The sequence below is a fragment of the Capra hircus genome, chromosome 23 (assembly GCF_001704415.2).
Source record: "Capra hircus breed San Clemente chromosome 23, ASM170441v1, whole genome shotgun sequence".
Taxonomy (NCBI): domain Eukaryota; kingdom Metazoa; phylum Chordata; class Mammalia; order Artiodactyla; family Bovidae; genus Capra; species Capra hircus.
Window position 1 is genome coordinate 26,507,130 of NC_030830.1, and position 10,925 is coordinate 26,518,054.

Sequence of the window (10,925 nt, forward strand, 5' to 3'; positions counted from 1 at the left end):
GTTAAGAGAAAAATGAAGCATAATAAAATAAGCCTATTAATGCACTCAGTGTACTAGTTTTTGCCTTAATTCCTGCCATCTAGGCTTTTCTTACTAGATCTGCAAAATCTATAGCCTAGAAATATTGTGATATACAATCTTTAATGTTGAACTTAGTGCTACAGGGAAAATATACTCAGAAGACAAACAAGAACTATTTTCATATAACTGTAATGGCATTTTTCCTATTGATTTGCCATTTATTTTTCATGTATTTTAAAAAATAATTTGAAGTTCTCAAAGCAGTAATAAGATCTTATTTATTTTCCTAAATATCTAAAATTTCTACAAGATGGTCATAGATTCCCAGTCAATGAACCAAACATACCTAAATTATCCATTTGTCTATGATTTAAAATTCTTCACACATTTGTAAAACAAAAGCAATTTAAATATTATGTATTCTCATATCCAAATAATAAGTGTTGAAAGCAGTCATCTAATTCTACCTTGTGATATAGATTCTGTAGAATGTGTTTAACATATTGGACTTTCAGATTGAAAGAATGAAATGATGTTTTCCTGGTCAAAAAGATAAGTAGTTTCCATATTCTCCATGGGACTAGACTTTGGGTTACAAAGTATCCTAAGTGAATCAGCAGTTCTGTTATAATTTTTCTGTTTTTTCTCCAGATTTAATAAAAGAAATATCCAAGATAAATTTCTAATTGATTGCGATCCTTGAAGGAAGGTAATGATATTACACATTTGTAACATCTTTGGAAAGGAATAAAATAGAAAATCAAAGAGACCTTTCTTCTCTGCTCTTATGTTTATTTACAGGAGTTCTGATAACAGAGAAAGTACCAAAAAGTTATTTTAATAGAGTTTGAATTTGAATTTTAGTGACTCAGCTAGTACTTATCCTTATTCACAGCAATCAAATACTCTTATCTTCTTGCATATACACTACAGCAACTAGAGCAGTAATAGGCCCATGGTAGGAGTTTGATTATCTTTTGTTGAATCAGTCATTCTTACATAGATTTATGCCTAAATGATCTTAATTTATGTCAGATGTTAATTCTCAATCATGTGCTTCCAAGCAAGTTCTTAGCTTTCAAAAATAGTTCTTCATTTTTAATTCATGTTTCATAGAGTGAAGCAATTGGTTGCAGAAGGAAACAATTCTTAGACATAACTCATTATTACTTTTTCAGGAAGTTTTGCTGAGATGCTGTATATCTACATGTATTTTAATAGCAAAAGCCTCTGTTGCTATAAAACAAGGGTGACTAATGCTGACCAGAGCCCTTTTCTACACTGATTCTTAGTGCCCTTCCCGGGTGTGATAAGACAGAATCAATAGACCATTACTCCTAACCTTTACTTGTGGGAGCTAGGGAACAATTTCAGCTGCTCTTCTTCAATATCTACTATAATAAACCATGGAAAACTTGTGGATGAGTTCAGAAATAACTCCAAGCAACATAGAAAAAAAAAGAGAGAGAGAAAGGCAATCTCACTTTTTAACCTAGGCTGTTTATGCATTGAAATTTATAAATCCTGCTTGAGGAGACTGGCTTTCCTTCAAGGGTACAAATAATTTCCAAACACATAATTATACTGTCATTATTTATGTTCATATATATTTTAAATAAAATGATATATATCATGAAGTCACCTGACCACTCTGGTATTCAGTACATTTATGTATAAAAAATTAAATTACCTCAGTGGTAAATTCAGTCTAAAATTCTGTTCTCGATTTCCCATTATGTTGAAATTCATTCTTTACCTTTCTGACATTAAAATAGTATATGTGATTTACAAAACATACTTTGGAATGTCACATGATTACTGAAGTTTTATTTCCAAACTTGGTCACATAGCAATTTATGGCCATAATCTTGTAACTGTTAAAATTTCTTAAAGAAAGTAATCTCAAAAGGAATCAGCATAATAGATTGCATTTTTGTGTGGCAAAGCATCAGCTTTTTTCTACCAACAATATGTTTGAACATCGTACTATTCAACCAAGCATAGAAATGTTCTTACCCGTAATAAGCCTTAGTAATCAAAGATTCTTTTCTTTCTTCTTTCAACAACACCTGAGTTAAGACAGAAGATTTGTGGACGGTTTTCTCCTAAGAAATCATTTGCAATGAAGATCCTTCTCTTTTTCTCTATTTCATTCTTCTTTGATGTCTTCATTCCACCAGGTAAAATGAATATTATTGCCAGGAGGAGTCAGCTTTAAATAAGGGGGATATCAGGATTTTTTAAGTAAATATCATTAATGTTATAGAATCATATTAATACCATAGCATGACAACATTATATTTATTTGCAGCCCCTAATGAGAAAATATTTGGATAATTTTAAGGAAATGAACTATTAAAGACTGTAATTCACTAAGTTTTTAAGTTGTCGGAAGAAAATACTTACTGTGATCTCATCAGTCCCTGAAGAGTGTATCTATTCAATATTTAAATTCTACTAAATTTAATATACACTAATATACTTTTAATAATTGAAATGGAATGATTTTAGGTTTGGAAATTATTCATCCCACATTTTTATAGTATTGATAACAGAGGTTATGTAAAGTTTAATGACAAAGGTGTATATAGACAAAGCTATGGTTTTTCCAGTAGTCAGAAACAGATATGAAAGTTGGACCTTAGAGAAGGCTGCATGCCAAAGAATTGATTCTTTCAAATTGTGGTGCTGGAGAAGACTCTTGAGAGTCCCTTGGACTACAGGGAGATCAAACCAATCAATCCAGAAATCAACCCTGAGTATTCGTTGGAAGGACTGATGCTGAAGCCGAAGTTCCAATACGTTGGCCACCTGATACAAAGAGCTAATTCATTGGATAAGCCCCTGATGCTGGAAAAGACTGAAGGCAAAAGGACAAAGGGGCAGCAGAGGATGATATGGTTAGATAGAATCACTGACTCAATGGACGTGAATTTTAGCAAACTACAGAGCAAGTTAATGTGCAGCAGTCCATGGGATTGCAGAGTCAGACACGACTTAGTGACTGAACAACAATAGCATTTATTATATCCATAAATGAGACTAGCTGCATGTCTACTGTCTTCCAGTTGAATTCTTCTTCCTCATCTTTCTGCTTTCCCTGAAACACCAAGACATCTGTAGCTATTGATAGAAATGATCACCAAAAAATAAATCTGAAGTATCCTATTCTCTCATTGCTACTCTGCTCTAGTGCTCAAAAATAAATGTTAGCTTACAATTTCTTCACAAAAGTGGAAAAGTAAATAAGCTTGAAAATATAACCCATATTACTCAAAGACTGCAATTAATTTAAATGACTAAATTTTTCCTTCATCATCTTCATAAAAACTTATTAGAATATGCTCACTAACATTCCCACTATTTCTAGAAATTGTCTGTGATATTATGTATATTATATAAACTTCAAAATGCACTGATGTTTTTTCTTGTTAATAATAATAATAATAATAATGCCTTTTGCCTACATTAATTTATCTGTTCTGCCTTTTGTCTATATTTATTTATTTCTCCTTATGATAGCCATGTAAGGTATCTTAGGAATAACCAAATCTTTTGTTTACTGATTCAACCCAATTTTAAAGAAATGTGTGCTACTTATTTATCATTTTCTAAAGCCTCTTATAGTATATAGGACCATGAAATAAAGATAAGTACATGAATGTTTTCACTTTGGAAAATTATTTTTTAACTTTTAAAGTTATTTTTTCTTTTACAGTGGGCTCTAGGTCTGTTGGAATTTCTGTGCCACCATCAAAAGTCCCATGTCTATTGAAGCTTGAGAAACTATACTCAGAGACACGTAATTCCTCCACAATATTTGAAAATGCACAATATGGTACAGAGGAAAAACAAAAAGGTAAAAATAAAACCAAATAGAATTATATCTTGCATATTTTAATTACTATCTGTCAAACAGAATGAAGGAAATAGCCTAAGGGTGCTTTTAGCCCATTTACTTAACTCTTGTCTTTTATCTTCTTGGCTTATGAGGGCTGAATTTCTTGGTTTTTTTTTTTTTTTTTTTTTTATTGGTCATGCCACGCAGCATGTGGGATCTAAGTTCCCTGACCAGGGACTGAATCTGCGCCCCCTACATTGGAAGTGCAGAGTCTTAACCACTAGACCACCAGGGAAGTCCCTGAATTTCATGTTTAAAGTGGAAAAGAACCTCCTATTTTAAGTCATAGGGTCTTATTTTTGATGAAACTCTTTCTAGACAAATGTCCTCAGTATTTCCAGGAGGGAAAATTCTCCAACCATTACTTCCAAATTTCTACTTTTTTATGTGTTGTTAGTACCATTAAGCTTAAGAGTAAGACTTGTCTCAGTTTTGCTTTTATCTGAGAACTGGCAGATTTTGTTTTTGTTAATCACTGCTGCCCACCATTTGTAACTCTGATAACCTTGGCTATCATATATAAAAGATACAGTCATATAGAAAGAGTAATTAAGATGTTCTAATGAATGCCATGAAAGGTATAATTAAGATAATTTGAAGAGGCAGCTGAGCAACAAAAGTCCAGACTGGGTGCTGAAGAATTGTTTAAAAAATGTTTCTTCTGTTTTAATCTTTATCTCAATCATGATTTAGGTTATTATTCAGCAAAATACCTTCTAAAGAGAGAATGATATGAACACCATGTGAATGATACAGATACATTTCTGTGGGAGGGTAAACAGAGAGTTACTTTGTGACATTATTCAGAAAAAGACTTAGTGATAAGGTCTTTGGCCGACTTTACTCATAGGTGGGTCTCTCTCTTTTTTTTTTTTTTTGCCAGAGTGTCATTGCTAAAGCCTACCATAGTGCTCAATATATAGTAGGAGCGCAATAAAGATTTACTGAATCAGTCAATAAATGAATAGATAGATAAGTGGATAGAGGGAGAGAGAAGAACCAAAGAAATAGTCTTCAGAAATTCAGGGATCAAGATGGCAGAGTAGGAGAAGGGGAACTTATGTCCCCCCATGAACACACAAAAATGCCATCTACATGTGGGACAACCCTCACTGAAAAATAACTGGAGACTGGCAGAAAGACTCCTGTATAAGCAAGGCTGTGAGAAAGATATACATGGAATCGGATAAGACAGGAGGAGAAGTGATGAGTGCCCCTGGGAGGGGTTTCCAAAGAAAAGGGAGATTACACAGGAGGAGATTTACCCTGGGGAGGAAGCAGTTCAAACCCCTTATTGGGTACTCCAGCCTGAAGTTTCTACAGAAGGAAAATAAGCCTCCTTGGCTGTTTGGGGGCTGCTGGGACTAACAGAAAGACCATGGGAAGGCTGGACTTCACTCATGAGAATCCCTTGCACATACTGACTTGCCCAGGAGCCAGAGTGCAGAGGGTGGATTGCGAACTGTTCCAGTGGCTGCCTGGCTTCCCATGACCACTCTGGCATACGTCCCAGCCTGAGATGAGTGAACACCCAGCGCCGCTCATTCCACGTCTCAGCAGTGCACTAGTCCTAGAGCCGCCACAACTGGGGAGAGAGCTGGGCCGTGGGATAAGAGGTGACTTGCACCCTTAGCAGCTGGGTGGGGTGAGGGCAGCCGTTCTTGGTGAGTGCTCTGGCAGTGCATTAGAGGCAGCTTGGAACTTGGACAGCAGCCAGTTCACCGACGCCTGTGCACTGATACATGCGGAAAGCCGATACAAACCTCACCTGCCCTGTGGGTTCACAGCAAGGTGGGGCCAGGGGAGTTTGGGGGAGCGATTGTCTGTGAGGGACAAAGAGGACTTGGACCCAAGGCTGCATGTGAGCAAGGCAAGGGCAACAGTTTCTGGCATGTGCATGGGTGGTGCGTTGGAGGCGGCTTGGATACCCGTCTGTAGCTTCTGCTGCACCCTGGGTCCTGTCATGAGCCAAGAACAAGCATGAGTCCCTCTTGCTTCAGCACTCCCTCCTCTAGGGCAAGAATCTGAGTGCTGGGAGAGCAGAGAGCACATATTTAAAGGAAATGGAGCCAGCTCAGACCTGACCCTCAGCAACTAGAGATCCAACCTTACCCCTGATTGGGCAAAAAATACCACTCAGTAGAGGAAAAGCCCTGCCTCACACCTGCCTTCAGCTCTATTCCTTCCATCTCCAGCCCCACTACCTACCAAGGTGATAGCTACCATCACACACTGAGAAAACATTTGATTTGTATCTATATCAAATCTACCTCTTCAAGCAAAGCACTGGGCTCATGTAAATTGAATAGGGATCCTCCCATATAAGGACACACCTTCAGGACCACTGCAGGTAACTGCTTCATCTAAATTCATAGGGAAAGTTAAGCAAAATGAGAAAGCAGAGGAACTGGTCTCAATTGAAAGAGCAAGAGAAAATGTGTGAAAAATAAATCATAACATAGAAATAAGTAATTTACCAGGTAAGGATTGAAAACATTAGTAGTAAGAATGCTAACTGAATTAAGGAAAAGAATAGATGGTGAAAGAACATAGTGAAAAATTTAACAAGAGACTAGAAAATATACAAAAGACCTGATTGTGAATGAATAATTTAAAAACTGAAATTTAAAAACACACTAGAAGGAATAAATAGCTGATTAAATGATATAGAAGAATGCATAAGTGATCTGAAAGGCAGAATATGGAAATCACTCAATCAGAGACTTTTGCTAAAAGAAAAGCGCATTTTAAAAATATGAAAACTGTTCAAGATATCTTTGGTATAACATCAAGCATACCAACATTCACATTATAAGGATCCTGAAAGGAAAAGAGAGAGAAAAGGAGATTGAAAATGTATTTGATGAAATTATAGTTAAAAACCTCCCAAACCTAAAAAAGAAAACAGATAACCAAGTAGAGAAAGCACAGAGTCCCAAACAAGATGATCACAAATAGACTCATTCTAAGACATATCATAATTAAAATGGCAAAAATTAAAGAGAGAAATCAAGTTCCTCCTCCTTGTGAGGACACAAGAAAATGGTCATTTATGAACCAAGAAGTGAATTCCTCACCAGACACCAAATCTACTTGTGCCTTCACCTTAAACTGATATCCTCCAAAACAGGGAGAAATAAATGTCTATTGTTTATAAACAAACAAAAAAATTCTAAAGGCAGCAAGAAAAAGACAGAGTATTCATAAAAGCTTTCAGCTTATTTTTCTGCAGAAACTTTGCAGATGGAAGGGAGTAGCATGATATATTTAAAGAGCTGAAAGGGAAAAACTTGCTATCTATGATACTCAATCCAGCAAGATTGTTATTTAGAATTGAATAAGAGGTAAAGAACTTCTCAGAAAAGACAATATTAAGTTCAACAATACTAAAACTACCCTAAATTTCTTCTCTAAGTAGAAAGAAGTAAGAATCTATAGGAAAAGGAAAATACCACTAGGAAAGGCAAATGTATAGTAAGGGCTAAGGATCAACCACTTCCATATGTTAGTGTGAAGATTAAAAGACATAAAAATTGCAAAAGCCACCATAATTGAAATGAATAGCTATAGGACAAACATGAAGATGTGAAATGACATTGAAAATATAAAATTTGGGAAAGGAGCATGATAACTTATAATCATGTATGTACCCAGCATAGGACTACCTAAATGTACTAAGCAAACATTAACTGATGTAAAGAGAGAAATTGGCAATAACACAATAATAGTAGGGGCCTCTACATCCCACTTACATCAATAGACAGATCATCCAGACAGAAAATTAATAAGGCAATAGTGATCTTAAATGACACAATAGAATAGTTGGACTTAATAGATACCTATAAGACATTCTATCCCCATCAGCAGACTATGCATTCTTTGTAAGTGCACATGGAACATTCTCCAGGATAAATTGTACACCAAGCCACAAAACAAGTCTCAACAAATTTAAAAGGATAGAAATTATATCAAGCATTTTTTTCTATCACATAATATGAAACTAGAAATCAATTACAGGAAGAAAAATAGGAAAAACTGAAACATGTGGATACTAAAAAATATAGTACTAAAAAACCAATGGGTCAATGAAAAAGTTTTAAAAATCAGAAAGTACTTTGAGATAAATGAAAATGCCAACACAATTTTTAAAAATCTGTGGGATGCGGCAAAAGCATTTCTAAGAGAGAAAGTCATAGCAATGTAGGCCTTTCTCAGAAAACAAGAAAAATCTCAAATAAACAACCTAACATACCATTTAAGAGAATTTAAAAAGAAAAACAAGCTAAGCTCTAAGTCAGCAGAAAGGACATAATAAAGATCAGAGAAGAAATGAATAACACAGACACACACAAAAAAGAAAAGATTAATGAAACAGAGCTGTTTTTTGGAAAAGATAAACCTTTAGTCAGGCTCACCAAGAAGAAAAGAGAAAGGACCAAAACAGACAAAATAAGAACTAAAAGAAGCAATAATATCAATCAATTGTTATCGTTGTTCAGTCACTCAGTCGTGTCCTACTCTTTGGCACCCCATGGACTGTAACACGCCAGGCTTCCCTGTCCTTCCCTATCTCCCAGAGCTTGCTCAAACTCATGTCCATTGAGTCAGTGATATTAATCAATACCACAGAGAAACAAAAAAGTCATAAGACCATATAATGAGCAGTTATATTTCAACAAATCAGACTACCTAGAAGAAATGGACAGATTTCTAGACAACGTGCCAATGTGTAAATCAAGAAGAAACAATTTGAACAGGCTGATCACTAATATCACATCAAAAATAATAAAAAAAAACACCTAGGAATAAAACTAATCAAAGCAGTCATAGACCTATAATCTGAAAATTATAAAACATTGATGAAGGAAATGGAAATAATTCAAAATAATGGAAAGATAACCCATGTTATTGAATTGAAAGAAATAATATTGCAAAAATGGTGACAATATCTAAAGCAATCTAGAGATTGGTTGGACCACTCATATTTAGTGGCTCTAGAAGACAAAGGTATTAATAAATTGCAGGCTTTCCATGTATCCCTTATTGAGTCAATACCTAATCAATCAAAATTTGTAGAGATGTGACATCTATAATAGGAATCAGATATTTTCTGATTTACTTGACTTGCTCTGATACAAAGAAAAAAAATTCCAATGAAAAAAATGAGATAATTTCTTTTTCTCTCCTCTGCGGGCTATGCTTCTTCTTTTAAATACATGTATTTCTTACCTGGATTATTAATTCCATTCACCCTTTTTTTTTTTTTTCAGCTGAAAGTAAAAAGCACTACGCTCTCTTTAATCTGACACGTGCATGTATAATGTTTGGTGGTCATTGTAAAAATAAATGTGGTGAAAATGAATTTAGGATGGTATATTGTGATGTTTCTACATCACTTTGCTGCATTAGACAATGTAAGCCTAAGAAGTATAAATAACTGAAGAGACCGATTCACAGAAAGAAGATCAACATGAACTGTCTTCTCACTACTTCATTACATCTATTATTTCATTCACAGCTTAGTGTTTCTGTTCATAAATCTCTAATAAATAAAGGACTAAATAAAATACATTTCAACCTGAACCATTCATGAACATTGTGCCTACTAGGAGGAAAGAGTCAAGAGTACAGAATAGACCTTTGAACTTGGGAACGGCAATAGAATGAGAAAATCCCATCATTGGACTATGGTGTTAAATGAAATTCTGGGAACAATTCTATGTTTAATGTGAAAAGCATGCTGTCAGTGATTGATGATGAATATCAAGTGTTCTTTTAGAAGAGACAAGAGTGGAGAGAGAGTTTATGAGAGATGGAAGGTATGTGTTATCCCTGGAACTAGTGAAAATGGTTGCAAGAGCTTTGAAATGTGGAGTCATTGTAACTTTCTTAATTATGCTTTTCCTCTGTTTATTGATAGAATTCTAAAAATAAAAATAATTCAATTAACATAGCCTGTCTTTTGAGAAACAATAACTCCAAATGGTAGTATAGAAGGGAACTATTTGAATGAAGAAAGAGAAGATAAATCTCTGCAGCTTATGGTAATAATAATAATAACTTTGAAGTGTTATAATTGCAACTTTTTGTTTCATGTTGTGTTTTTAAGATATTTTCTCATGTCACATAATTCTATCAGCTTGTTATCAGCATCTCTAATCTTAATATTTTCCTTATATGTACATAATTCTGGGAAAAAATAATAGAATATATATATATGCATACCTATATGATAAGGCAAAGCTCTCTTTCACTTAGTAATACATGTTTAATTCCCCTATATCTTTTCATGGCGTGATTGTTAATTTAGTTTTAAGCACTGAACATAATTCCATTATCTGAATATATCAGAGTTTATCCATTTACCTACTGAAGGCCATCTTGGTTGTTTCTAAATGTTGGCAATGATGAATAAGCTACTGCAGACATTTGTGTGAAGTTTTTCACATGGACATAAATGTTCTGCTTCTTTTACTAAATATCAAGGAGCATGTCCACTGGATGGTACAGTAAGAATATGTTTATTTTTGTAAGAAATCATCAATTTGTCTTGCAAAGTGGCTATTTCCATTTTGCACTCCCACCAGAAATGAACAAGAGTTCTCATGACTCCACATCCTCCCAGAAGTTGTCAGTGATGTGAATGTTGGCCATTCTACTAGGTGATAGAAAATGGATTTTCATTAAAGTTGTATTCTGCACTTACCCTGCGTTGGTCTTTTTGCTGGGCTCAATTTATCCATGTTATTCCATATCTCACTCCACAAATAAAAATTACCTCATAATATGCCAAAAATCTAAATATAAAAAGCTAAAACACTAAAACTGCCAGAAGGAAATATAGGCTAAAAGTCTGCTTTGTAAGTTGTGTCCTTGCTCAATGAAATTACATGGATAAAAATCTGATTACTATTCTGCACACCAATCCTTCTTTAAGAAGAAGATTGTCCCATGTGCTACCTGTAGCTGTCCCAGTTATGCATACTCTGCCCTTCACCTTCTA

General features: G+C 34.7%; 1 protein-coding gene across 1 annotated transcript; it reads left to right on the top strand.

Moving 5' to 3' along the window:
• DEFB112 (defensin beta 112) lies at window positions 673–9,749 on the top strand. Its single transcript, XM_018038712.1, has 4 exons — window positions 673–730; window positions 2,101–2,201; window positions 3,740–3,880; window positions 9,193–9,749. The coding sequence occupies exons 2-4, from the start codon at window positions 2,144–2,146 to the stop codon at window positions 9,357–9,359; spliced, it is 366 nt and encodes a 121-aa protein (XP_017894201.1). The 5' UTR covers window positions 673–730; window positions 2,101–2,143; the 3' UTR covers window positions 9,360–9,749.

Coding starts and splice junctions, on each gene's coding strand:
- DEFB112 (XM_018038712.1), top strand. CDS start 2,144: ATGAAGATCCTTCTCTTTTTCTCTATTTCATTCTTCTTTGATGTCTTC. Junction 2,202..3,739: donor TGATGTCTTCATTCCACCAG/GTAAAATGAATA, acceptor TTTCTTTTACAG/TGGGCTCTAGGTCTGTTGGA. Junction 3,881..9,192: donor TACAGAGGAAAAACAAAAAG/GTAAAAATAAAA, acceptor TTTTTTTTTCAG/CTGAAAGTAAAAAGCACTAC.